The sequence below is a fragment of the Ammospiza nelsoni genome, chromosome 28 (assembly GCF_027579445.1).
Source record: "Ammospiza nelsoni isolate bAmmNel1 chromosome 28, bAmmNel1.pri, whole genome shotgun sequence".
Classification (NCBI taxonomy): Eukaryota; Metazoa; Chordata; class Aves; order Passeriformes; family Passerellidae; genus Ammospiza; species Ammospiza nelsoni.
In genome coordinates, this window is record NC_080660.1 from 1,431,307 (window position 1) to 1,454,223 (window position 22,917).

At 49.7% G+C, this 22,917-nt stretch overlaps 3 protein-coding genes across 3 annotated transcripts in view; 2 read left to right on the forward strand and 1 right to left on the reverse strand.

The window, feature by feature from the left end:
- Nucleotides 1-233: 233 nt before the first annotated feature.
- On the reverse strand, nucleotides 234-11,174 carry LIX1L (limb and CNS expressed 1 like). The gene is made up of 6 exons (XM_059490319.1): nucleotides 10,883-11,174; nucleotides 8,596-8,759; nucleotides 6,309-6,449; nucleotides 4,247-4,342; nucleotides 3,353-3,430; nucleotides 234-2,360 (listed from the first exon to the last, which is right to left on the reverse strand). Exons 1-6 carry the CDS (start codon nucleotides 11,172-11,174, stop codon nucleotides 2,118-2,120), a joined length of 1,014 nt encoding a protein of 337 aa, XP_059346302.1. The 3' UTR covers nucleotides 234-2,117.
- A 345-nt stretch (nucleotides 11,175-11,519) lies between these two features.
- PEX11B (peroxisomal biogenesis factor 11 beta) lies at nucleotides 11,520-18,913 on the forward strand. Its single transcript, XM_059490337.1, has 4 exons — nucleotides 11,520-11,767; nucleotides 11,896-12,011; nucleotides 13,254-13,455; nucleotides 15,305-18,913. The coding sequence occupies exons 1-4, from the start codon at nucleotides 11,712-11,714 to the stop codon at nucleotides 15,672-15,674; spliced, it is 744 nt and encodes a 247-aa protein (XP_059346320.1). The 5' UTR covers nucleotides 11,520-11,711; the 3' UTR covers nucleotides 15,675-18,913.
- A 1,567-nt stretch (nucleotides 18,914-20,480) lies between these two features.
- Nucleotides 20,481-22,917, forward strand: part of ITGA10 (integrin subunit alpha 10) — a 28,536-nt gene continuing 26,099 nt past the window's right edge. Inside the window, 2 exon segments of the mRNA XM_059490263.1 lie at nucleotides 20,481-21,008; nucleotides 22,094-22,205. Coding sequence (XP_059346246.1) covers nucleotides 20,966-21,008; nucleotides 22,094-22,205 — 155 coding nt within the window. The 5' untranslated portion in view covers nucleotides 20,481-20,965.

The window sequence follows — 22,917 nt, forward strand, 5'->3', positions numbered from 1 at the left end:
CCCGTCCGCCATTTTGAGAAGGTCGGGGCGGTTCTTTTTGCCCCGGGAATTTTGAACCCCGAGAATTTTGAACAGCGGGAAGTTCGAATCACGGGAATTTTAAACCCTGGGAATTTTGAACCTTGGGAATTTTAAACCCTGGGAATTTTAAACCCCACACACCAACGCGGCTTAAAGCAGTTTCTGGGCACGACTGCCCCCCCCCCCCCAAAAAATGAGCAAGAGCACCAAAGTTAACCAAAATCGCTGGGTTTATTGTAGAAAATCCACAGTAGTGTTTATCCCATAATTCCACTGCCTCAACAAGAAGCACGACTTTCCCCATACTGAGAAAATCTGAATTTTGTTAATTTTACGCCTTCCACGGAGATCCAGAGCCTCCAAACTGGCGCCTTGATCCCACAAGCAATGGAATATGTTTTTTTTTTTTCCTTTTATTTTTATTTTTTTTAATTCCACAGTGATGGAACTCCTAAAGTCCTCCCAGATTTATTTGGAGCATGAAGAACTGGGATGAACTTCAGGGATTCCCATAGGTGTAAAATAAATTGCAGGATTAACTCCACGTTATTCCTAAATCAAATTTTTCCAATATTTCAGGAAAATTACACCCAACAACCCCCCCCCCCCCCCATCCCTTTTAAAATCAAATTTCCAGCGACACTGAACGTTATTAGTGTTTGTAAAAAGTATAAAAAATATATAAACCCCCAAAATAAGCTCGTTAGGATGTGGATATAAAAATGGGGTACCTACAGATAATGGAATTATTCCAATTTTATCCTAAAACAATGATTATTGCTGGAATATCCTGTGGTCAGGCAGAGGGAAGGAGGAGGGTGGGAACAGTGGAATCTGCAGGGTTTAAGGGGATGAGAAGTGGGAAAAGCTCTAAGCTGGGGTGAAAAAGGAATTCTGGCTTGGAATGCAGTTTGTACTCCCAGTCTGCTGGGGAAAAGGGGAGTAAGATGGAAATTTCCATGGATAAATTGACATTTTTTCTTGGGTGGACTCGGAGCTGTTTGAACAATTCCATGCCATAAAAGGGGTTTTAAAGCTAAATATAGTCTAAATTCCATATGGATACAAAGGATAAGGAATGGTTAGTGCAAATCCCTCCCTCATCCACAAACTCTCCAAGAACTTTTCCAACCTTCCAATGCTGGTGTTTGGCAACTGCAGATCCTGGAATGCTGCAGGCTGATCCCAGATTTAATTCCAAATGCTGCAGGCTGATCCCAGATTTAATTCCAAAATTAAATCTGGATATTGCACGCCTTGGCACTCACTCATTTAATTAAGGAGCTCATCAAGGAGCTCTAATTGATCCCTTTCTGCTGCAGGAGGGAGGGGATCCAATGGGTTTTTCCAGAGGAAACACTGGATTCCATGGAATCCCAACTGCTCCAGCAACGATGGAGTGATGAGAGGACAAAACCTGGGATCTGAACCCCGAAAATAAGGGACAAGAAAAAATCTGTGGGGATTATGAGGGAATAAAAAGTTCCCTAGGGAATAAGGAGTTCTCAAGGGAGGAATGAGGAGGCTGAGAAGCAGCTCTAAAACCAGGATAAAAATGCTAAAATCCGTTCAGGAGCTTTTTCCCTAAATTCAGGAGCTTTTCCCCTAAACTTCTTCTAAATGTGCAAACGGGCTGGGATTTGGGGAAAGGGGTTTTTGGGGATCAACCAAGGGTTGGATTTTGGGGTTCAGCAACCAGAGGAGTGTAAAAAGTTCCCTGGGGAATAAGGAGCTCTGAAGGGAAGAATGAGGAGAAGCTCTAAAAACCAGGATGAAATCGCTAAAATCCATTCAAGGAGCTTTTTCCCTAAATTTCCTCTAAATGTGCAAACGGGCTGGGATTTGGGGAAAGGGGTTTTTGGGGATCAACCAAGGGTGGGATTTTGGGGTTCAGCAACCAGAGGAGTGTAAAAAGTTCCCTGGGGAATAAGGAGCTCTGAAGGGAAGAATGAGGAGAAGCTCTAAAAACCAGGATGAAATCGCTAAAATCCATTCAAGGAGCTTTTTCCCTAAATTTCCTCTAAATGTGCAAACGGGCTGGGATTTGGGGAAAGGGGTTTTTGGGGATCAACCAACCAAGGGTGGGATTTTGGGGTTCAGCAGCCAGAGGAGTGTGCTGAGCCCAGCTGGCCAGCTGCCAGCAGCAGGATGTCCTTCTTCTCCTTGTGGAACCTCAGCTCCTTCCCGGCCAGCCGGGCCTCGTCCAGCTCGCGCTCGGTGGCCGCCAGCTCCCGGGAAAGGGCGCCCGGAATGTTCTGCTCCCGGTTCACCCAGTCCAGGGCCATCTGGTTTCGGATGTCATCGTCCAGAGCGCGGTGGGAGTAGTGAGCCAGGACTTCCTGGCGGGAATGGGAGGCAGAGAATTGTTGGAATTGGGGGGAAAAAAAAACCATATGGGCATGCGATAGAATTGTTAGAATTTGGAAGAGACTTTAAGGGAATGAGGGTATGTGAAGGTCGAGCTAGGACAGAGGTTGGGCAGAGTTAATTAATAAAGCAGGGGTTTATTAAAAGGGTATTCTCAGTGGATGCACCTTGGGCAGTGCGGGAGCCCAGGCAGGGCTACACCCAGGATGAACCAAAATGGTCACTAAATGGACCCAAAATGGTCACTAAATGGACCCAAGATGGACCCAAAATGAACCCAAGATGGGTCACAAAATGGACCCAAAATGAACCCAAGATGGGTCACAAAAAGGACCCAAAATGAACCCAAGATGGGTCACAAAAAGGACCCAAAATGAACCCAAGATGGGTCACAAAATAGACCCAAGATGGACCCAAAACGAACTCAAGATGGGTCACAAAATGGACACAAAATGAACCCAAGATGGGTCACAAAATGGACCCAAAATGAACCCAAGATGGGTCACAAAATGGATCCAAGATGGACCCAAGATGGGTCACAAAATGGAACCAAAATGAACCCAAGATGGGTCACAAAATGTACCCAAGATGGACCCAAAATGAACCCAAGATGGGTCACAAAATGGACCAAAGATGGGCCACAAAATGGTCACAAAGTGAACCCAAAATGTGTCACAAAATGGACCCAAGGTGGGTCACAAAATGGACCCAAAATGGTCACAAAATGGACACCCGGTCACAGGGTCTCTCACTTTTATAAGTTTTGATCCATTTGCATATTGGAGTTAATCGTCCAGTTACAGCTCCACCACCTGAAGTCCCATTTTCCTTGTTTTCTCTCTTCAGTCCACATTGTTTATGCTCTTGGGGCTGAGATTTGGATCAGTTTGGATCATTTGTCCTTCACAAGGCCTCAGGGGAAGCTCAGGAATGGGAAGGAGCAGCAGGATGGAGTTGGACTCACCTGGCGCGAGCACTGACGCTCCCTCATGGCCTTCAGGCTCCCATTCCAGTGCAGCAGCTGGAAAACTGTCATCAGCTCCTGGCATGGCAAGAGGGAGGGTTTAAAATACAAAATATAAAACCACCAGATGTGCTGGGATTGCTCAGGGCTGGGGTGATTTCCACTTGTGCGTTTCGGAAGGTTGGGTACCATAAAATATTCTTTAATGCATGAGAATAAATTCTCGTAAATGCTGGTGGTACACAGAGCAGCAAAATGATAGAATATAGTGATTTAGGCACCTCATTAAGGAATTCTGCATTTAAAATGAAATGCAGTGACTCTCTAAAGTGGGAGGGTCACTAAGAGAATATTTGCTTTGCAAATACAGGTACATATATTTATATCTATAATATATTTATAACACATATCCATAATTCTATATATGTGTGTATTTGCATGAGAGCAGATATTCCATTTCTAGCTGTTCTAATCTCGATCCACGTTCCAGAACCTTCCCTCGGCAGCTCAGACTTCCCATTATCCAGATGTTTTTCCCACATTCCAGTGGGATACCAGGTTGTGGTTTGGGGTCATGACATCCCAAACCCACCACCAGTCTTTGGGGGAAATATCTTCCCATCTTGTGGGAGCTCTTTTAAGGGTGAATCCCACTAATTAACTGGATTCCTGCAATTTGGAAACATCAGAGTGACAGTGAGTAAAACAATCCCAAGGGGGTAATACTGGAATTACCCCAAATCCGAGCAGAATCAGAAGGAAAATCTGAGTTAATTTCCCATGGGGGAAAAAAAAAAAATAAATAAAAATACACCTGGGAGACCAACCCAAACATCCCTTAAGCAAACCAGGAGTGGGAGCCGGGTAGGAGAGGACACAAAGTGGACACAGCACCTGGAACTCCAGCATGGATTTCCCCTTGTTGGACTCCAGCATGAAGCGGAAGGCCCCGATCCCGGTGTTGGGGTTATCGGCCTCCTCCCGGTTGCCCTGCAGAGAAATCCCAGCTGTGGAGCTGCCACTGCCATCCCTGGGAATTCCCACCCCTGGAATTCCCAGTGGGATCCAGGAGGGCCCGATGGCAGCACAGGCTGAGCTGCCACGCGTGTGGATGCGACAGCCTGCTCAGGCAGAGAGAAGCGAAATAACATTTTCCGGAATTGACTTTGGAAGCTTTGGGGAGCTGGAGATAAACAATGACAGCCAAATATGAAAAAATAACCTGCAGCTGGTGGTTTTTAACAATCTGTTTTGCATGGAGTGAAAAGTAAGTTTAGAAATTACAAATAAATTTAGAAATTAGAAATAGTTTGGTTTCAGATTGTGATGGGCATGAATTATAACACCTGTATTGCCTCATCCTACACAAGAGACTGAAAATGAAATTAGAAATAAGTCTGGAAATTAGAAATAAGCTTAGAAATTAGAAAGAAGTTTAGAAATTAGAAATAAATTTAGAAATTAGAAATAGTTTGGTTTCAGATTGTGATGGGCATGAATTATAACACCTGTATTGCCTCATCCTACACAAGAGACTGAAAATGAAATTAGAAATAAGTCTGGAAATTAGAAATAAGCTTAGAAATTAGAAAGAAGTTTAGAAATTAGAAATAAATTTAGAAATTAGAAATAGTTTGGTTTCAGATTGTGATGGGCATGAATTATAACACCTGTATTGCCTCATCCTACACAAGAGACTGAAAATGAAATTAGAAATAAGTCTGGAAATTAGAAATAAGCTTAGAAATTAGAAAGAAGTTTAGAAATTAGAAATAAATTTAGAAATTAGAAATAGTTTGGTTTCAGATTGTGATGGGCATGAATTATAACATCTGTATTGCCTCACCCTACACATGAGACTGAAAATGAAATTAGAAAAAAGTCTGGAAATTAGAAATAAGTTTAGAAATTAGAAATAAGCTTAGAAATTAGAAATAAGTTTAGAAATTAGAAATACTTGGCTTCTGATTGTGCTGGGCATGAATTATAACAGCTGTATTGCCTCACCCTACACATAAGACTGAAAAAGCAACTAGAATTAAGTTCAGAAATTGGAAATAAGTTTAGAAATTAGAAATAAGCTTAGAAATTAGAAATAAATTTAGAAATTAGAAATAGTTGGCTTCTGATTGTGCTGGGCATGAATTATAACAGCTGTATTGCCTCACCATACACATGAGACTGAAAATGAAATTAGAAATAAGTCTGGAAATTAGAAATAAGTTTAGAAATTAGAAAGAAGTTTAGAAATTAGAAAGAAGCTTAGAAATTAGAAAGAAGCTTAGAAATTAGAAATAGTTTGGCTTCAGATTGTGATGGGCATGAATTATAACAGCTGTATTGCCTCACCCTACACATAAGACTGAAAAAGCAACTAGAAATAAGTTCAGAAATTGGAAATAAGTTTAGAAATTAGAAATAAGCTTAGAAATTAGAAAGAAGTTTAGAAATTAGAAAGAAGTTTAGAAATTAGAAAGAAGTTTAGAAATTAGAAATACTTGGCTTCTGATTGTGATGGGCATGAATTATAACAGCTGTATTGCCTCACCCTACACATGAGACTGAAAATGAAATTAGAAATAAGTTCAGAAATTGGAAATAAGTTCAGAAATTGGAAATAAGTTTAGAAATTAGAAATAAGTTTAGAAATTAGAAATACTTGGCTTCTGATTGTGATGGGCATGAATTATAACAGCTGTATTGCCTCACCCTACACATGAGACTGAAAATGAAATTAGAAATAAGTTTAGAAATTAGAAATAAGTTTAGAAATTAGAAATAATTAGCTTCAGATTGCGATGGAGTGAATTACAACATTTGTCTGTATTGCCTCACCCTACACACAAGACTGAAAACAGAATAAATCTTTTTAAACCGCCTCTAAATGACGCCACGTCAGGGTCAGGAAATGGCCCAATCTGACCCAAAAAAAGACCAAGCAAGCCCCCCTGCTCACGTTGAAGGACGCCAGGGCCTCGGAGACGCTCTTCTCGATGAAGTCGTCGGTGATGCGGCGCGAGGGGTGCTCGTTGAACACGGAGTTCATCAGCGCGATCTTGGCGGCGCTGCGGCGCGCCTCGGCCTTGGTGGGACAGAACTGGGGACACACGGCCACGCTGGGGACACCCCGGGATCCCCGCGCACCCCCAGAGCACCACCAGCGGGGGGAGCGAGGGAATGGCACCCCCAGAATGGGAACTGCAGCCCCAGAATGGGAACGGCACCCCCAGAATCGGAACTGCAGCCCCAGAATTGGAATTGCACCCCCAGAATCAGAACTGCACCCCCAGAATCAGAACTGCACCCCCAGAATCGGAACTGCAGCCCCAGAATTGGAATTGCACCCCCAGAATCAGAACTGCACCCCCAGAATCGGAACTGCAGCCCCAGAATTGGAATTGCACCCCCAGAATCAGAACTGCACCCCCAGAATCAGAACTGCACCCCCAGAATCGGAACTGCAGCCCCAGAATTGGAATTGCACCCCCAGAATCACAACTGCACCCCCAGAATCGGAATTGCACCCCCAGAATCGGAATTGCACCCCCAGAATCGGAACTGTAGCCCCGGAATCACAATTGCACCCCCAGAATCGGAACTGCACCCCCAGAATCACAATTGCACCCCCAGAATCAGAACTGCACCCCAAGAATTGGAATTGCACCCCCAGGATCACAATTGCACCCCCAGAATTGGAACTGCACCCCCAGAATCACAATTGCACCCCCAGAATCAGAACTGCACCCCAAGAATTGGAATTGCACCCCCAGGATCACAATTGCACCCCCAGAATCGGAACTGCACCCCCAGAATCACAATTGCACCCCCAGAATCAGAACTGCACCCCAAGAATTGGAATTGCACCCCCAGGATCACAATTGCACCCCCAGAATCGGAATTGCACCCCCAGAATCAGAACTGTACCCCCGGAATCACAATTGCACCCCCAGAATCGGAATTGCACCCCCAGAATTGGAATTGCACCCCCAGAATCAGAACTGCACCCCCAGAATCACAATTGCACCCCCAGAATCACAATTGCCCCTAGTGTTGGTGGTTAATTTGATTTAATTCGTTTTTTCAGGCCCAAAGTGTTGCCGAATTCCCCTCTCAGATCAGGATTTGGGGACAGAACCAAAAGAGGTTCAGAACCACCCAGTGTGTTCTCAATTAATTTATTAATTAAATTTAATTGAATTAATTTTTTCAGTGGTCCCAAATTCCTCCCTGCGACCAGGATTTGGGGACAGAACCAAAAGAGGTTCAGAAGCTCCCAGAATCTTCTCAAATAATTAATTTAATTTCGTTTAATTAATTTTTTCAGACACAAAGTGTTCCCAAATTCCCTCCAAATTCCAGGATTTTGGGACAGAACCAAAAGAGGTTCAGAACCTCCCGTTGCACTGTCAATTACTTAATTAAATTCATTTTTTCAGACCCAAATTGTTCCCAAATTTGCCCCAAATTCCAGGATTTTGGGACAGAAACAAAAGAGGTTCAGAACCTCCTGTTGCATTCTCAATTAATTAATTAATTTAATTTAATTTAATCCTGGGAAGGAAAAGGATCAAATCCTGGGAAGGAGAAGGAAGGATCAAATCCTGGGAAGGAGAAGGAAGATCAGATCCAGCCAATCCAACAGTTTTTCCTGATATCCCCTCTCCTACCTCATCTGTAAGTGACCAGACCAGGCAGTAAAGGACACCAAAACCCCACAATCCACAGCCAAATCTTCCTAGACTGGGACCTGATGAGGATTTACAGACCAGGAGCAACTTGCAATTAAATCTCCTTGCAACTAAAGAGGTTTAGAGGCAGATGGAGGGAGAAGAACACTCAGCAGGGAGGAGATATTTGGGAAATTATGCTGGTGGGATCCTGGAGGGCATTCCCCGGGAATTCCCTTACAAATAAAGAGGTTTAGAGGCAGATCAGGGAGGAGAACAAATAACAGGGAGGAGATATTTCAGAAATTGTGGTGGGGTTCTGGAGGGGCATTTCCCAGGAATTTCCTTTCAACTAAAGAGGTTAAGAAGCAGATCAGGGATGAGAACACATAACAGGGAGGAGATATTTGGGAAAACGATCTTGGTGGGATCCTGGAGGGGCATTCCCCGAGAATTTCCTTACAACTGAAGAGGTTTAGAGGCAGATGCAGGGATGAGAACACATAACAGGGAGGAGATATTTGGAAAACGATGCCGGTGGGGTCCTGTAGGAGCATTCCCGGGTGGGGACGGTACCTGGAAGCTGCCGAAGCAGCTGCCCCCGGGCAGGGTGACATAGCACACGTAGGGGGGGCTGGCGGCCGGCACCATCTCGTAGAGAACCAGGGCTCCGTTGCGCAGCTCGGCCCCGCGGGATTGCTTCATCTGCCAGAACTCCTGCAGCGCCTCCACCACGTTCACTGCCCGGGGAACGGCGGGGAGAGGGAAAAGGGGCATGGGAATGAGGAATTGGGGTGCGGGAATGAGGAATTGGGGTGTGGGAATGAGGAATTGGGGTGCGGGAATGAGGAATTGGGGTGTGGGAATGAGGAATTGGGGTGCGGGAATGAGGAATTGGGGCATGGAGAGAGGGAAAAGGGGCATGGGAATGAGGAATTGGGGTGTGGGAATGAGGAATTGGGGCATGGAGAGAGGGAAAAGGGGCATGGGAATGAGGAATTGGGGCATGGAGAGAGGGAAAAGGGGCATGGGAATGAGGAATTGGGGCATGGAGAGAGGGAAAAGGGGCATGGGAATGAGGAATTGGGGTGCGGGAATGAGGAATTGGGGCATGGAGAGAGGGAAAAGGGGCATGGGAATGAGGAATTGGGGTGTGGGAATGAGGAATTGGGGCATGGAGAGAGGGAAAAGGGGCATGGGAATGAGGAATTGGGGTGCGGGAATGAGGAATTGGGGTGCGGGAATGAGGAATTGGGGCATGGAGAGAGGGAAAAGGGGCATGGGAATGAGGAATTGGGGTGTGGGAATGAGGAATTGGGGCATGGAGAGAGGGAAAAGGGGCATGGGAATGAGGAATTGGGGCATGGAGAGAGGGAAAAGGGGCATGGGAATGAGGAATTGGGGTGCGGGAATGAGGAATTGGGGTGCGGGAATGAGGAATTGGGGTGCGGGAATGAGGAATTGGGGCGTGGAGAGAGGGAAAAGGGGCATGGGAATGAGGAATTGGGGTGTGGGAATGAGGAATTGGGGCATGGAGAGAGGGAAAAGGGGCATGGGAATGAGGAATTGGGGTGCGGGAATGAGGAATTGGGGTGCGGGAATGAGGAATTGGGGCATGGAGAGAGGGAAAAGGGGCATGGGAATGAGGAATTGGGGTGTGGGAATGAGGAATTGGGGCATGGAGAGAGGGAAAAGGGGCATGGGAATGAGGAATTGGGGCATGGAGAGAGGGAAAAGGGGCATGGGAATGAGGAATTGGGGCATGGAGAGAGGGAAAAGGGGCATGGGAATGAGGAATTGGGGTGCGGGAATGAGGAATTGGGGTGCGGGAATGAGGAATTGGGGTGCGGGAATGAGGAATTGGGGCGTGGAGAGAGGGAAAAGGGGCATGGGAATGAGGAATTGGGGTGTGGGAATGAGGAATTGGGGCATGGAGAGAGGGAAAAGGGGCATGGGAATGAGGAATTGGGGCATGGAGAGAGGGAAAAGGGGCATGGGAATGAGGAATTGGGGTGCGGGAATGAGGAATTGGGGTGCGGGAATGAGGAATTGGGGTGCGGGAATGAGGAATTGGGGCGTGGAGAGAGGGAAAAGGGGCATGGGAATGAGGAATTGGGGTGTGGGAATGAGGAATTGGGGCATGGAGAGAGGGAAAAGGGGCATGGGAATGAGGAATTGGGGTGCGGGAATGAGGAATTGGGGTGCGGGAATGAGGAATTGGGGTGCGGGAATGAGGAATTGGGGCGTGGAGAGAGGGAAAAGGGGCATGGGAATGAGGAATTGGGGTGTGGGAATGAGGAATTGGGGCATGGAGAGAGGGAAAAGGGGCATGGGAATGAGGAATTGGGGTGCGGGAATGAGGAATTGGGGTGCGGGAATGAGGAATTGGGGCGTGGAGAGAGGGAAAAGGGGCATGGGAATGAGGAATTGGGGTGTGGGAATGAGGAATTGGGGTGTGGGAATGAGGAATTGGGGGGAAGGAAGGAAGGAAGGAAGGAAGGAAGGAAGGAAGGAAGGAAGGAAGGAAGGAAGGAAGGAAGGAAGGAAGGAAGGAAGGAAGGAAGGAAGGAAGGAAGGAAGGAAGGAAGGAAGGAAGGAAGGAAGGAAGGAAGGAAGGAAGGAAGGAAATGGGGCATGGAAAGAAAGAATTGGGGCATGGAAATAAGGAAAAGGGGGTGAGGAAGAAAGGAATTGGGGAATAAAAATAAGGAAAATGGACACGAAAATAAGGAAAAGGGGGTGAAGAAGGAAATAAGGAAAAAGGACACGGAAATAAATAAAAGTGATAAAACGGAATAAGGGACAATCGCCCCCCGCCCAGCCCGCTCTATCGGCACCCCCGACTCCCCCCGGCCCCGCTCACCGCGGCCGTAGCCCTGCGTGTGCTTGGCGAAGCTCCGCACCACGGCCTCCACCGCCTCCCGCAGCACCGCGGGCGGCCCGGGCACGGCCCCGGCTCCCGGCCCGGGGGGCGCGGGGGGGCCCTGCAGGCCCAGCGGGGGCGGCGGCGGCGGCAGCCCCAGCCCCGGGCCCAGCCCCGACCCCGCTGCCGGTGCCGGGCCGAGCCCCGCAGGAGCCCCGGTGAGGCCGGGCCGAGCCCCGCGGGGCCCGGTGCCCACTCCGGGCTGCAGCCGCTGAGCCCGCACCGCCTCCATAGCCGCGCTCCCTCCTCAGCGCCGCGCTGTCAATCAGCGCCGCTCGGAGCTCAGCGAGCCAATAGAAGCGCCGGATCGGGGAGGGGGAGGCGGGGAAAGCATCAGAAGGCCAATCAGAACGCGGTGCGCGGCTGGAGGGGCGGGGTCAGGGCGCGGCGCACTCACCCACTAACACAAATAGCGGTGTGTGGTCGTGGGGCGGTAATGGGGCGGGGATTTGGTGCGCATTGACCAATAGCATTGCACAATTTGTTTGATTGACAGAGGAATAAACAAATCAAAATGCAGAAAACACAAATTAGCAGAGATGACGGTGCGGGATGACAGCCCAAGTCTTATTGATCAGCAGAAGCAATTAATGACAAAACAAACCAATCAAACTCTTGTACCCAGATTTAAAGGCGGAGATTACCCTGCTGCCCACTCACGGGCTCTGTTTTGGTACAAGTGGGCGGCTCCGCGCTCCGCCAATGGGAAGGAGCCGCGGCCGTGACGGAAGTGACGCCGCCGTACCGGGCTCGGTACCGGGCCCGCGCCATGGAGGCCTGGGTGCGCTTCAGCGCCCAGAGCCAGGCCCGGGAGCGCCTCCTCAGGTGCGGCCGCGGTTCCGCGGGCAGGGGAGGGGGGTCACGGGGGTCCCGGGGCGGAGAGGCGATCCCAGAGAACGGGGGGTCCCCGGTGATGTCCCCGGTGCCCCCCGTGACTCCCTCGTTGTCCCCAGGGCCGCCCAGTACGCCTGTGTGTTGGCCGGGGCTGCGCTGAGCCGCTCCGGGGGCAGCTCCGGGACCCTGAGCCGGCTGCAGCAGCTGGAGGCGCACCTGAGCCTGGGCCGCAAGCGTGAGTGGGGCTGGGGGGGGTTCAGGGGGGGTTTGAGGGGGGGATTCGGGGGTCTCGCACCCCCGGTAACCCCCCTGGTGTCCCCCCCCTCCTGTAGTGCTGCCTTTGGGGCGTTTTGAGGGGGGATTTTGGGGTCTCAAACCCCTGGTGTCCCCCTCTGCCTGTAATGCTGCGTTTGCGGGGCTCGGCTGAGGCGGTGAGGGGGGATCGGGGTGGTTTTGAGGGGGGATTTTGGGGTCACACACCCCCAGTGTCCCCCCCCCACCCCGTTTGCAGTTTGGGGGGCTCTGGGGAGGATCAGGGCGGTTTTCAGGGCACATTTTGGGGTCTCACACCCCTGGTTTCTCCCCCCCCCCTTTTGCAGCGCTGCGTTTGGGGGGCTCAGGGGAGGGTCAGGATGGTTTTGAGGGGATATTTTGGGGTCTCACAGCCCTGGTTTCCCCTCTCCTCTGCAGTGCTGCGTTTGGGGGCCTCAGGGTGGCCTTCAGGGTGGATTTTGGGGTCTCACACCCCTGGTGTCCCCCCTTCCTACAGTGTTGGGTTGGGGGAGGATCAAGGCAGTTTTGAGGGGACATCTTGGGGTCTCACACCGCATGGTGTCCCCCCTTTTGCAGTGCTGCATTTGGGGGGCTCTGGGGAGGATCAGGGCGGTTTTCAGGGGACATTTTGGGGTCTCACACCCCTGTTTCTCCCCCCCCCCTTTTGCAGTGCTGCGTTTGGGGGCCTCAGGGTGGCTTTCAGGGTGGATTTTGGGGTCTCACACCGCACGATGTCCCCCCGTTTGCAGTGCTGCATTTGGGGGGCTCTGCCGAGGCTCTGGGGGACTCAGGGTGGTTTTGAGGGGATATTTTGGGGTCTCACACCCCTGGTTTCCCCTCTCCTCTGCAGTGCTGCGTTTGGGGGCCTCAGGGTGGCCTTCAGGGTGGATTTTGGGGGTCTCACACCACATGGTGTCCCCCCGTTTGCACTGCTGCATTTGGGGGGCTCTGGGGAGGATCAGGGTGGTTTTGAGGGGACGTTTTGGGGTCTCACACCCCTGTTTCCCCCCCCCTTTTGCAGTACTGCGTTTGGGAGCCTCAGGGTGGTTTTCAGGGGACGTTTTGGGGTCTCACACCCCTGTTTCCCCCCCCCCTATTGCAGTGCTGCGTTTGGGGGGCTCTGCCGAGGCTCTGGGGGACTCAGGGTGGTTTTGAGGGGACATTTTGGGGTCTCACACCCCTGTTTTCCCCCCCCTCATTGCAGTGCTGCGTCTGGGGGGCTCTGCCGAGGCCCTGGGGGGCGCCCAGCGCTCGCTGCACCTCCCTGACCCCGTGCTGCGCTTCTGCCTCACCCTGTCGCACCTGAACCGCGCTCTGTTCCTGGCCTGCGACAACGTCCTGTGGGCCGGGAAAAGCGGCGTCCTGCCCGGCCTGGCCATGGAGAAATGGAGCCAGAGGTCCTTCAGGTGAGACAGGGGCTTGGGGAGGATTCCTGAGGGTGGGAAAGGCTCCTCAGGTGTGTGGGGTGGGCAGGGAATGGAATTACCCTGGGTTAGATAAGGAGTGGGATTCCCAAGGGAGGACAGAGAATGGGATTCCTGAGAAGAGCAGGGAATGGTGTTCCCCTGAGGAGAAAGAGGAGTGGAATTCCCAAGGGAGGACCGGGAATGGGATTTCCGAGGGAGAGCAGGGAGTGGGATTCCCTTGGGGAAAATAAATAAAGGAATTCCTGAGGGAGAGCAGGGAATGGGGGGGCTCCCCACGGGAGAATAAGCAAGGGAATTCTCCAGAGAGAGCAGGGATTGAGGTTCCTCAGGGAGAGAGAAAATGAGGTTCCTGAGGGAGAGCAGGGAATGGGGCTCCCCTGAGGGAAATAAATAATGGAATTCCTGAGGGAGAGCAGGGAATGGAATTCCCCTGGGGAAAATAAAGAATGAAATTCCTTAGGAAAAGCAGGGAATGGGATTTCCAAGGGAGAGCAGGGAATGGGGTTCCCCTGGGGGAAAATAAATTGAATCCTTGAGGGAATGCAGGGAATGGAGTTCTTGAGAGAGAGCAGGGAATGGAGTTCTTGTGGGGAAAAGAATGAAATTCCTGAGGGAGAGCAGGGAATGGGATTCCTCTGGGGAGAATAAGGAATGGAATTCCTGAGGGAGAGCAGGGAATGGGGTTCCCCTGGGGAGAAAGAGGAGTGGAATTCCCAATGGAGGGTAGGGAATAGGATTACTGAGGGAGAGCAGGGGATGGGATTCCCCTGGGGAAAAGAAAGAATGGGAATCCCAATGAAGAGCAGGGAATGGCATTTCGCTGGGGAGAATAAATAATGGAATTCCTGAGGGGAGAGCAGGGAATGGGATTCCCAAGGGAGGATAGCGAATAGGATTTCTGGGGGAGAGCGGGGAATGGGGTTCCCCTGGGGAAAATAAATAATGGAATTCCCAAGGGAGAGCAGGGAATGGAGTTCTTATGGGGAAAAGAATGAAATTCCTGAGGGAGAGCAGGGAATGGGATTCCTCTGGGGAGAAAGAGGAGTGGAATTCCCAATGGAGGGTAGGGAATAGGATTACTGGGGGAGAGCAGGGAGTGGAGTTCCCCTAGGAAGATAAAGAATGGGATTCCTGAAGGAGAGCAGGGAATGGGATTCCCCTGGGGAAAAGAAAGAATGGGATTCCCAATGAAAAGCAGGGAATGAGATTTCCAAGGGAGAGCAGGGAATGGGGTTCCCCTGGGGGAGAATAAATTGAATTCTTGAGGGAGTGCAGGGAATGGAGTTCTTATGGGGAAAAGAATGAAATTCCTGAGGGAGAGCAGGGAATGGGGATTCCTCTGGGGAGAATAAGGAATGGAATGGAATGGAATTCCTGAGAAAAGCCGGGAATGGGGATTCCCCTGGGGAGAATAAGGAATGGAATGGAATGGAATGGAATGGAATGGAATGGAATGGAATGGAATGGAATTCCTGAGAAAAGCTGGGAATGGGGATTCCCCTGGGGAGAATAAGGAATGGAATGGAATGGAATGGAATGGAATGGAATGGAATGGAATGGAATTCCTGAGAAAAGCCGGGAATGGGGATTCCCCTGGGGAGAATAAGGAATGGAATGGAATGGAATGGAATGGAATGGAATGGAATGGAATGGAATTCCTGAGAAAAGCCGGGAATGGGGATTCCCCTGGGGAAAATGAGGACTGGAATCCCACGGGCGAGCTTAGACTTTCCCACGCCCTGGGCATTTCTGTAGCTACTGGGAGCATCCAGACCCTTGTGCTGCCCCTTCCCCACCCCCTCTCTCTCTCTCTCTCTCTCCCCCTCAGGTACTACCTGTTTGCCCTGGTGGTGAACCTGAGCAGGGACGCGTACGAGCTGCGGCTGCTGCTGGAGCGCGCCGGGGCCGCCCGCAAGCGCGGCCGCAGCGCCGAGAGCAGAGCCCAGCCCCGCGGCCAGGGCCGGCTGCAGCAGCTCCGGCTGCAGCTGCAGCTCCAGCTGCACCTCCTGCTGCAGGTGCTCCGGGACAACCCCCCGCTGCTGCTGGACCTGCTCAGGAACGCCTGCGACCTGGTGATCCCCCTGGAGAGGCTGGGGCTGTGCAGGAGCAGCCCCGCGGTGGTGGGCCTGTGTGGGCTCAGCTCGTCGCTGCTGTCCGTCATCACCATCCTGCACCCCTGGCTCAAGCTGAAACCATAGTTTTCTGGGGATTTTTGGGGATTTTGGGGGGGTTTTGGCACCTCTGGACTTGACTGGTTGGTGCCATTCCCTTCATTCCTGACTCTTTGGAGCCACAGAGTTCCAGCATTGGATCCCACAGGGACATCAACTCCCAAAATGTGTCTTTTCCCATTGACTTTTACAGCAATTTTAGGGGTTCAGTGTTCCCCCTTTCTGTCTGGGAAGAGCCTTTGACATGGAACAGCTAACAGGGAATATTTGGGGCTGGAAAATGTGGGGTTGTGTGGGCCCACCTTGTCCCTGCTCTCCATCCTCACCATCCTCCACCCCTGGCTCAAGCTGAAACCATAAATTTCTTGGGATTTTGGGGGGTTTTGGCACCTCTAGAAGTGACTGGCTGGTGCCATTTCCGTCATTCCTGACTCCTGGAGCCACAAAGTTCCAGCATTGGATCCCACAGGGACATCAACTCCCAAAATGTGTCTTTTCCCATTGACTTTTACAGCAATTTTAGGGGTTCAGTGTTCCCCCTTTCTGTCTGGGAAGAGCCTTTGACATGGAACAGCTGATGGGAATATTTGGGGCTGGAAAATGTGGATTTGGGGCTGGAAAATGAGGATTTGGGGCTGGAAAATGTGGGGTTCTGTGGGCTCAGCTCGTCGCTGCTGTCCGTCATCACCATCCTGCACCCCTGGCTCAAGCTGAAACCATAAATTTCTTGGGAATTTCGGGGATTTTGTGGGGTTTTGGCACCTCTGGACTTGACTGGTTGGTGCCATTCCCTTCATTCCTGACTCTTTGGAGCCACAGAGTTCCAGCATTGGATCCCACAGGGACATCAACTCCCAAAATGTGTCTTTTCCCATTGACTTTTACAGCAATTTTAGGGGTTCAGTGTTCCCCCTTTCTGTCTGGGAAGAGCCTTTGACATGGAACAGCTGATGGGAATATTTAGGGCTGGAAAATGTGGATTTGGGGCTGGAAAATGTGGGGTTCTGTGGGCTCAGCTCGTCCCTGCTCTTCATCATCACCATCCTGCACCCCTGGCTCAAGCTGAAACCATAAATTTCTTGGGATTTTTGGGATTTTGGGGGGTTTTGGCACCTCTGGACTTGACTGGTTGGTGCCATTCACTTCATTCCTGACTCTTTGGAGCCACAGAGTTCCAGCATTGGATCCCACAGGGACATCAACTCCCCAGAAAGTGCTTTTTTCCTATTGACTTTTTGAGCAATTATAGGGAAAAAATGAGGGTTCAAAATTCCCCCTTTGTGTCTGGGAAGAGCCTTTCATGTGGAACAGCTAATGGGAATATTTGGGGCTGGAAAATGTGTGGATTTTTGGGGCTGGAAAATGTGTGGATTTTTGGGGCTGAAAAATGTGGATTTGGGACTGGAAAATGTGGAATTTGGGGCTGCAAAATGAGGATTTCTGGGGGTTTCTCATGGTTTTTTGTTCTTTTTTTTGGGGGGGGGGGGTGAAGCCATGGTTTTGGGGTGGTTCTGGTGCCAGATTATGAATCCAACCCCAAATTGTTTGGATAATTTTTTCCTGCCTTATATATTAAAAAAAAAAAAAAAAAATCTGAGTGCAGGGAGAGGAGAATGGGAAAAAACAGGTGTCAGGGATAAATCCATGGCTTTGGGGGCTCGAAATTATTAAATTCCAGAAGCAGATTGTCCTGGGGAGAGCAGGAATAGGTTTGAAGGATTTTTGGGAGCCCCAAATTAAATTCCAGAGGCAGATTTTCCTTGGATCTGTCCCTGGGCGAGCAGGAATTTTTGGGATATTCTTGAATTCCAGTGGCAGATTTTCCTTGGAAGATCAGGAAGATCTTGAAGGATTTTTGGGAGCCCCATCCTGAACTCCTGGGCCCACCTGGGCTGTGCCAAAGGCTTTAAATCCCGGTGGGAATTGGGTGGGGAGCACTCCAGGGGATCCCACGTTTCAGTGTAATTAATTAATGAATAATTTAATGATTAAAGTGCAGCAAACACTGCTTCAGACACTCCTGGAGCTCTTGGGGCTGTGCCCATTCCCTGGTTCAGCACCTCTGGGGGAAGAACCTGGCTCTGATGCCCCCAAAACTGGTTCTGATGCCCCCAAAACTGGTTCTGATACTAAATCTGTTTCTGATACTAAACCTGGTTCTGATCCCTACTTAAACCTGGTTTTAATGCCCACCTAAACCTGGTTCTGATACTAAACCTTGTCCTGATACTGAGCCTAGTTCTGATGCCCACCTAAACCTGGTTCTGATGCTAAAACTTGTTCTGATACTAAACCTGGTTCTGATGGTCACCTAAACCTGGTTCTAATGCTAAAACTTGTTCTGATACTAAACCTGGTTTTAATGCCTCCCTAAACCTGGTTCTGATACTGAACCTGGTTCTGGTGTCCCCCTAAACCTGGTTCTGATACTGAGCCTGGTTTTAATGCCCACCTAAACCTGGTTCTGATACTGAGCCTGGTTTTAATGCCCACCTAAACCCGGTTCTGATACTAAACCTCATCCTGATACTGAGCCTAGTTCTGATGCCCACCTAAACCTGGTTCTGATACTAAACCTAGTTCTGATGCTAAAACTTGTTCTGATACTAAACCTGGTTCTGATGGTCACCTAAACCTGGTTCTAATGCTAAAACTTGTTCTGATACTAAACCTGATTTTAATGCCCACCTAAGCCTGGTTCTGATACTAAACCTGGTTCTGATACTAAACCTGGTTCTGATACTGAGCCTGGTTTTAATGCCCACCTAAACCTGGTTCTGATATTAAACCTGATTCTGATACCGAACCTGGTTCTGATACTAAACCTCATCCTGATACTGAGCCTAGTTCTGATGCCCACCTAAACCTGGTTCTGATACTAAAACTGGTTCTGATACTAAACCTGGTTTTAATGCCTCCTTAAACCTGGTTCTGATACTGAACCTGGTTCTGGTGTCCCCCTAAACCTGGTTCTGATACTGAGCCTGGTTTTAATGCCCACCTAAACCTGGTTCTGATACTGAGCCTGGTTTTAATGCCCACCTAAACCCGGTTCTGATATTAAACCTGATTCTGATACCGAGCCTGGTTCTGATACTAAATCTGGTTCTGATGTTAAACCTGGTTCTGATGCCACCCTAAACTTGGTACTAATGCCCACCTAAACCTGGTTCTGATGGTCACCTAAACCTGGTTTTAACGCTCACCTCAACCTGGTTCTGATACTAAACCCGGTTCTGATATTAAACCTGGTTCTGATACCCCCCCCTAAACCTGGTTCTGGTGCCCACTTAAGCCTTGTTCTAATGCCCACCTAAACCTGACCCTGAACTGGGAGCACTGGGATGGGCTGGGGGCACTGGGATGGGCTGGAAATGCTGGACTGGGAACACTGGGAAGGGCTGGGAATGCTGGACTGGGAATGCTGGACTGGGGACACTGGGATGGACTGGGATGGGCTGGAAATGCTAAACTGGGGGGCACTGGGAGTGTTGGACTGGGAGCACTGGGCTGAACTGGGAATGCTGGACTGGGAGCACTGGGAAGGGCTGGGAATGCTGAAATGAGAGTACTGGGCTAAACTGGGAATGCTGGACTGGGAGCACTGGGATGGGCTGGAAATGCTGGACTGGGAGTACTGGGCTGAACTGGGAATGCTGGACTGGGGACACTGGGCTGAACTGGGAATGCTGGACTGGGAGCACTGGGACAGGCTGGAAATGCTGAAATGAGAGTACTGGGCTAAACTGGGAATGCTGGACTGGGAGCACTGGGATGGGCTGGAAATGCTGGACTGGAAGTACTGGGTTGAACTGGGAGCACGGGGATGGGCTGGGGGCACGGCTGAACTGGGAATGCTGGACTGGGAGCACTGGGCTGAACTGGGAATGCTGAACTGGGAATGCTGGACTGGGTGCACTGGGCTGAACTGGGAATGCTGGACTGGGAGCACTGGGAATGCTGGACTGAGGGCACTGGGATGGACTGGGATGGGCTGGAAATGCTAAACTGGGGGGCACTGGGAGTGCTGGACTGGGAGCACTGGGCTGAACTGGGAATGCTGGACTGGGAGCACTGGGATGGGCTGGAAATGCTGGACTGGGAGCACTGGGCTGAACTGGGAATGTTGGACTGGGGACGCTGGGAGTGCTGGACTGGGTGCACTGGGATGGACTGGGATGGGCTGGGAATGCTGGACTGGGAATGCTGAACTGGGAGTACTGGGATGGGCTGGGAATGCTGGACTGGGAGCACTGGGAATGCTGGACTGGAAGTACTGGGTTGAACTGGGAGCACAGGGATGGGCTGGGGGCACTGGGCTGAACTGGGAATGCTGGACTGGGAGCACTGGGCTGAACTGGGAATGTTGGACTGGGAATGCTGGACTGGGGGCACTGGGCTGAACTGGGAGCACTGGGACAGGCTGGAAATGCTGAAATGAGAGTACTGGGCTGAACTGGGGGCACTGGGATGGGCTGGGAGTGCTGGACTGGGAGCACTGGGCCAAACTGGGAATACTGGGCTGAACTGGTGGCCCTGTGCCTCAGTTTCCCCCCCGTGCCTCAGTTTCCCCCTGAGCGGGGCCCTGTTTGGCCGCACACTCGCTGTTTGTCCGTTTTCTCTGTTTTTCTCCTCATTCCTTGATGGTTTTTTATTTTTTACTTTTTTTTTTTTTCATTCCCCCTGAAAATTCCAGCCCTTCCCACAACCTCTGGCAGCACAATTTTCCCTCTGTCCTAACTCGCAGACTTTGAATTTTTTTTTCCTTTTTTTTAATTTTTTTTTTTTTTTTGAACTCCGGGTGGTGCCAGTGTCACCCGGAGGACGTGGCAACCCAAAATCCACCTAAATCCACCCAAAATCCGCCTAAAATCCACCCAAAATTCACCCAAAAATCCACCCAAACCCCACCCAGACCCCCCAAAAAATCCCTTTTCCCACCTGACTGTCCCCATGGGGAATATCCAACTTCTGTGTGCTTCAGTCCTTGGGGGAAAATTCAGATTTTCCCCATCTCATTTTCCCCAGAATAAAGTGGAAAAAATTCCCTTTCAATCATCCAGAACCCCCACCAAAAAATCCTGCACCCACTTCTCCCTTATTTCTCCTTTTTTCCCTGTGTTTTTACCACTTTACTCTTTTTTTTCCCTTGAAATTTCGCCTCCCTCCCATCCAAAACCACATTTATTTTTAGCAGCCAATTGAGGATGAAGGAGGAGGGAAAAATAAACTGAAAAAAAAAAAAAAAAAAGAGGAAAAAAAAACCCCCAAACTCGGGGATTTTTGTCCTGCTTGGAGTCAGAATTGGAGCTGCGGCCATGAGGGGTGTGGGGCTGCTGCTGGCCCTGATCCTGCTCCCAGGTAAAACCCAAAAATTCCATTTATTTGGGGCTTTTTTGGGGCTAAAATTGGGATCAGAATTGGGATTAAGGTCTGGGAGTTTGAATAATCCGGGTGCAGCCACGTGTGGTTCTCCCCTCCCTTTCTCTCTGAAATTCCAGGGGGGATTTTGGGGTAAAATCGATCAAATTTGGTCATTTTCCCCCTCCTAATTTTATTTTTGAGGGAAAAAAAAAAACCCCACCAAAATCCCTTTAAAACCAACCAGTTTTGGTCATTTTCCGCCATTTAATTTATTTTGGATTTTTTATAGGGAAAAAACACCGAAATCCCTTTAAAATCGACCAATTTTGGTCATTTCTCCCCACTTAATTTATTTTTGAGGGAGAAAACACCAAAATCCTTTTAAAACCAACAAATTTTGCTAATTTTTCCCTCCTAATTTATTTTGGATTTTTTTTAGAGGGAGAAAACACCAAAATCCCTTAAAAATCGACCAATTTTGGTCATTTCTCCCCACTTAATTTATTTTTGAGGGAGAAAACACCAAAATTTCTTTAAAATCGACCAATTTTGGTCATTTCTCCCCACTTAATTTATTTTTGAGATTTTTTAGAGGGAGAAAACACCAAAATCCCTCTAAAATTGGCCAGTTTTTCCCCCATTTATTTTATTTTTGAGGGAGAAAACACCAAAATCTCTTTAAATTTAGGGTGGGCTTAAGGGGAAACAGCAAATTTAGAGTGGGCTCAAGGTGGGAAGGGGAACTCGGTAAAGAGGAACTAAAACCCAGAATTTTGAACGGAAAATCTTAATTTTAGTGGCAAAATCTTATTTTTAATGGAGAAAAATCTTATTTTTAATGGGAAAAAAAATCTTATTTTTAAGGGAAAAACAAAATCTTATTTTTGATGGAAAAATATTATTTTTGATGGAAAAAAAATCTTATTTTTTAATGGGAAAAAAAATCTTATTTTTAATGGAAAATTCTCATTTTTGATGGGGAAAAAATTTATTTTTAATGGAAAAAAATTTATTTTTAGTGGGGTTTTTTTTTTGGGGGGGGGGGAAAAAAAAGACTAAAAAGGGAATTTCCACCTCTGCAGGGGTCGCTGAGGGGTTCAACATCGACGTGGGCACTGCCAGGGTGTTCCTGGGGCCAGCGGAGTCCCAGTTTGGGTACCGGGTGCTGCAGTGGGGCAGTGGCGGGGACAAGGGGTGAGTGAGACCTGGGGGAAACTGAGGCAGGGATGGTGGGGGAAACTGAGGCAGGAGTGGGGAGACTGAGATTGGAAAGGGGAAACTGAGGCAGGAGTGGGGAAACTGAGGCAGGAGTGGGGAAACTGAAGGAGGAATGGGGAAACTGAGGCAGGAGTGGGGAAACTGAGGCAGGAGTGGGGAAACTGAGATTGGAAAAGGGAAACTGAGGCAGGAGTGGCAAAATTGAGGGAGGAAAGGGGGAAACTGAGGCAGGAAAGGTGGGGAGGGGGTGGGAAAGGGGAAACTGAGGCAGGAAAGGGGGGAAACTGGGGCAGGAATGGGGAAACTGAGGTGGAAATGGGGAAACTGAGGCAGGAATGGGGAAACTGAGGCAGGAACGGTGGGGAGGGGGTGGGAAAGGGGAAACTGAGGCAGGAGTGGGGAAACTGAGGCAGGAATGGTGGGGAGGTTGAGGTGGGGAGGAGGAAATTGAAGCAGGGAAGGGGAAAAAAATGAGGTTGGAAAGGGGGGGAAATGGGGCAGGAAAGGGGAAACTGAGGCAGGAATGGGGAAACGGAGGTTGGAGTGGGGAAACTGAGGCACGAAAGGTGGGGAGGGGGTGGGAAAGGGGAAACGGAGGTTGGAAAAGGGAAACTGAGGCAGGAGTGGGGAAATTGAGGGAGGAAAGGGGGGAGGCTGAGGCAGGAGAGGTGAGAAAAGGGAAGGGGGG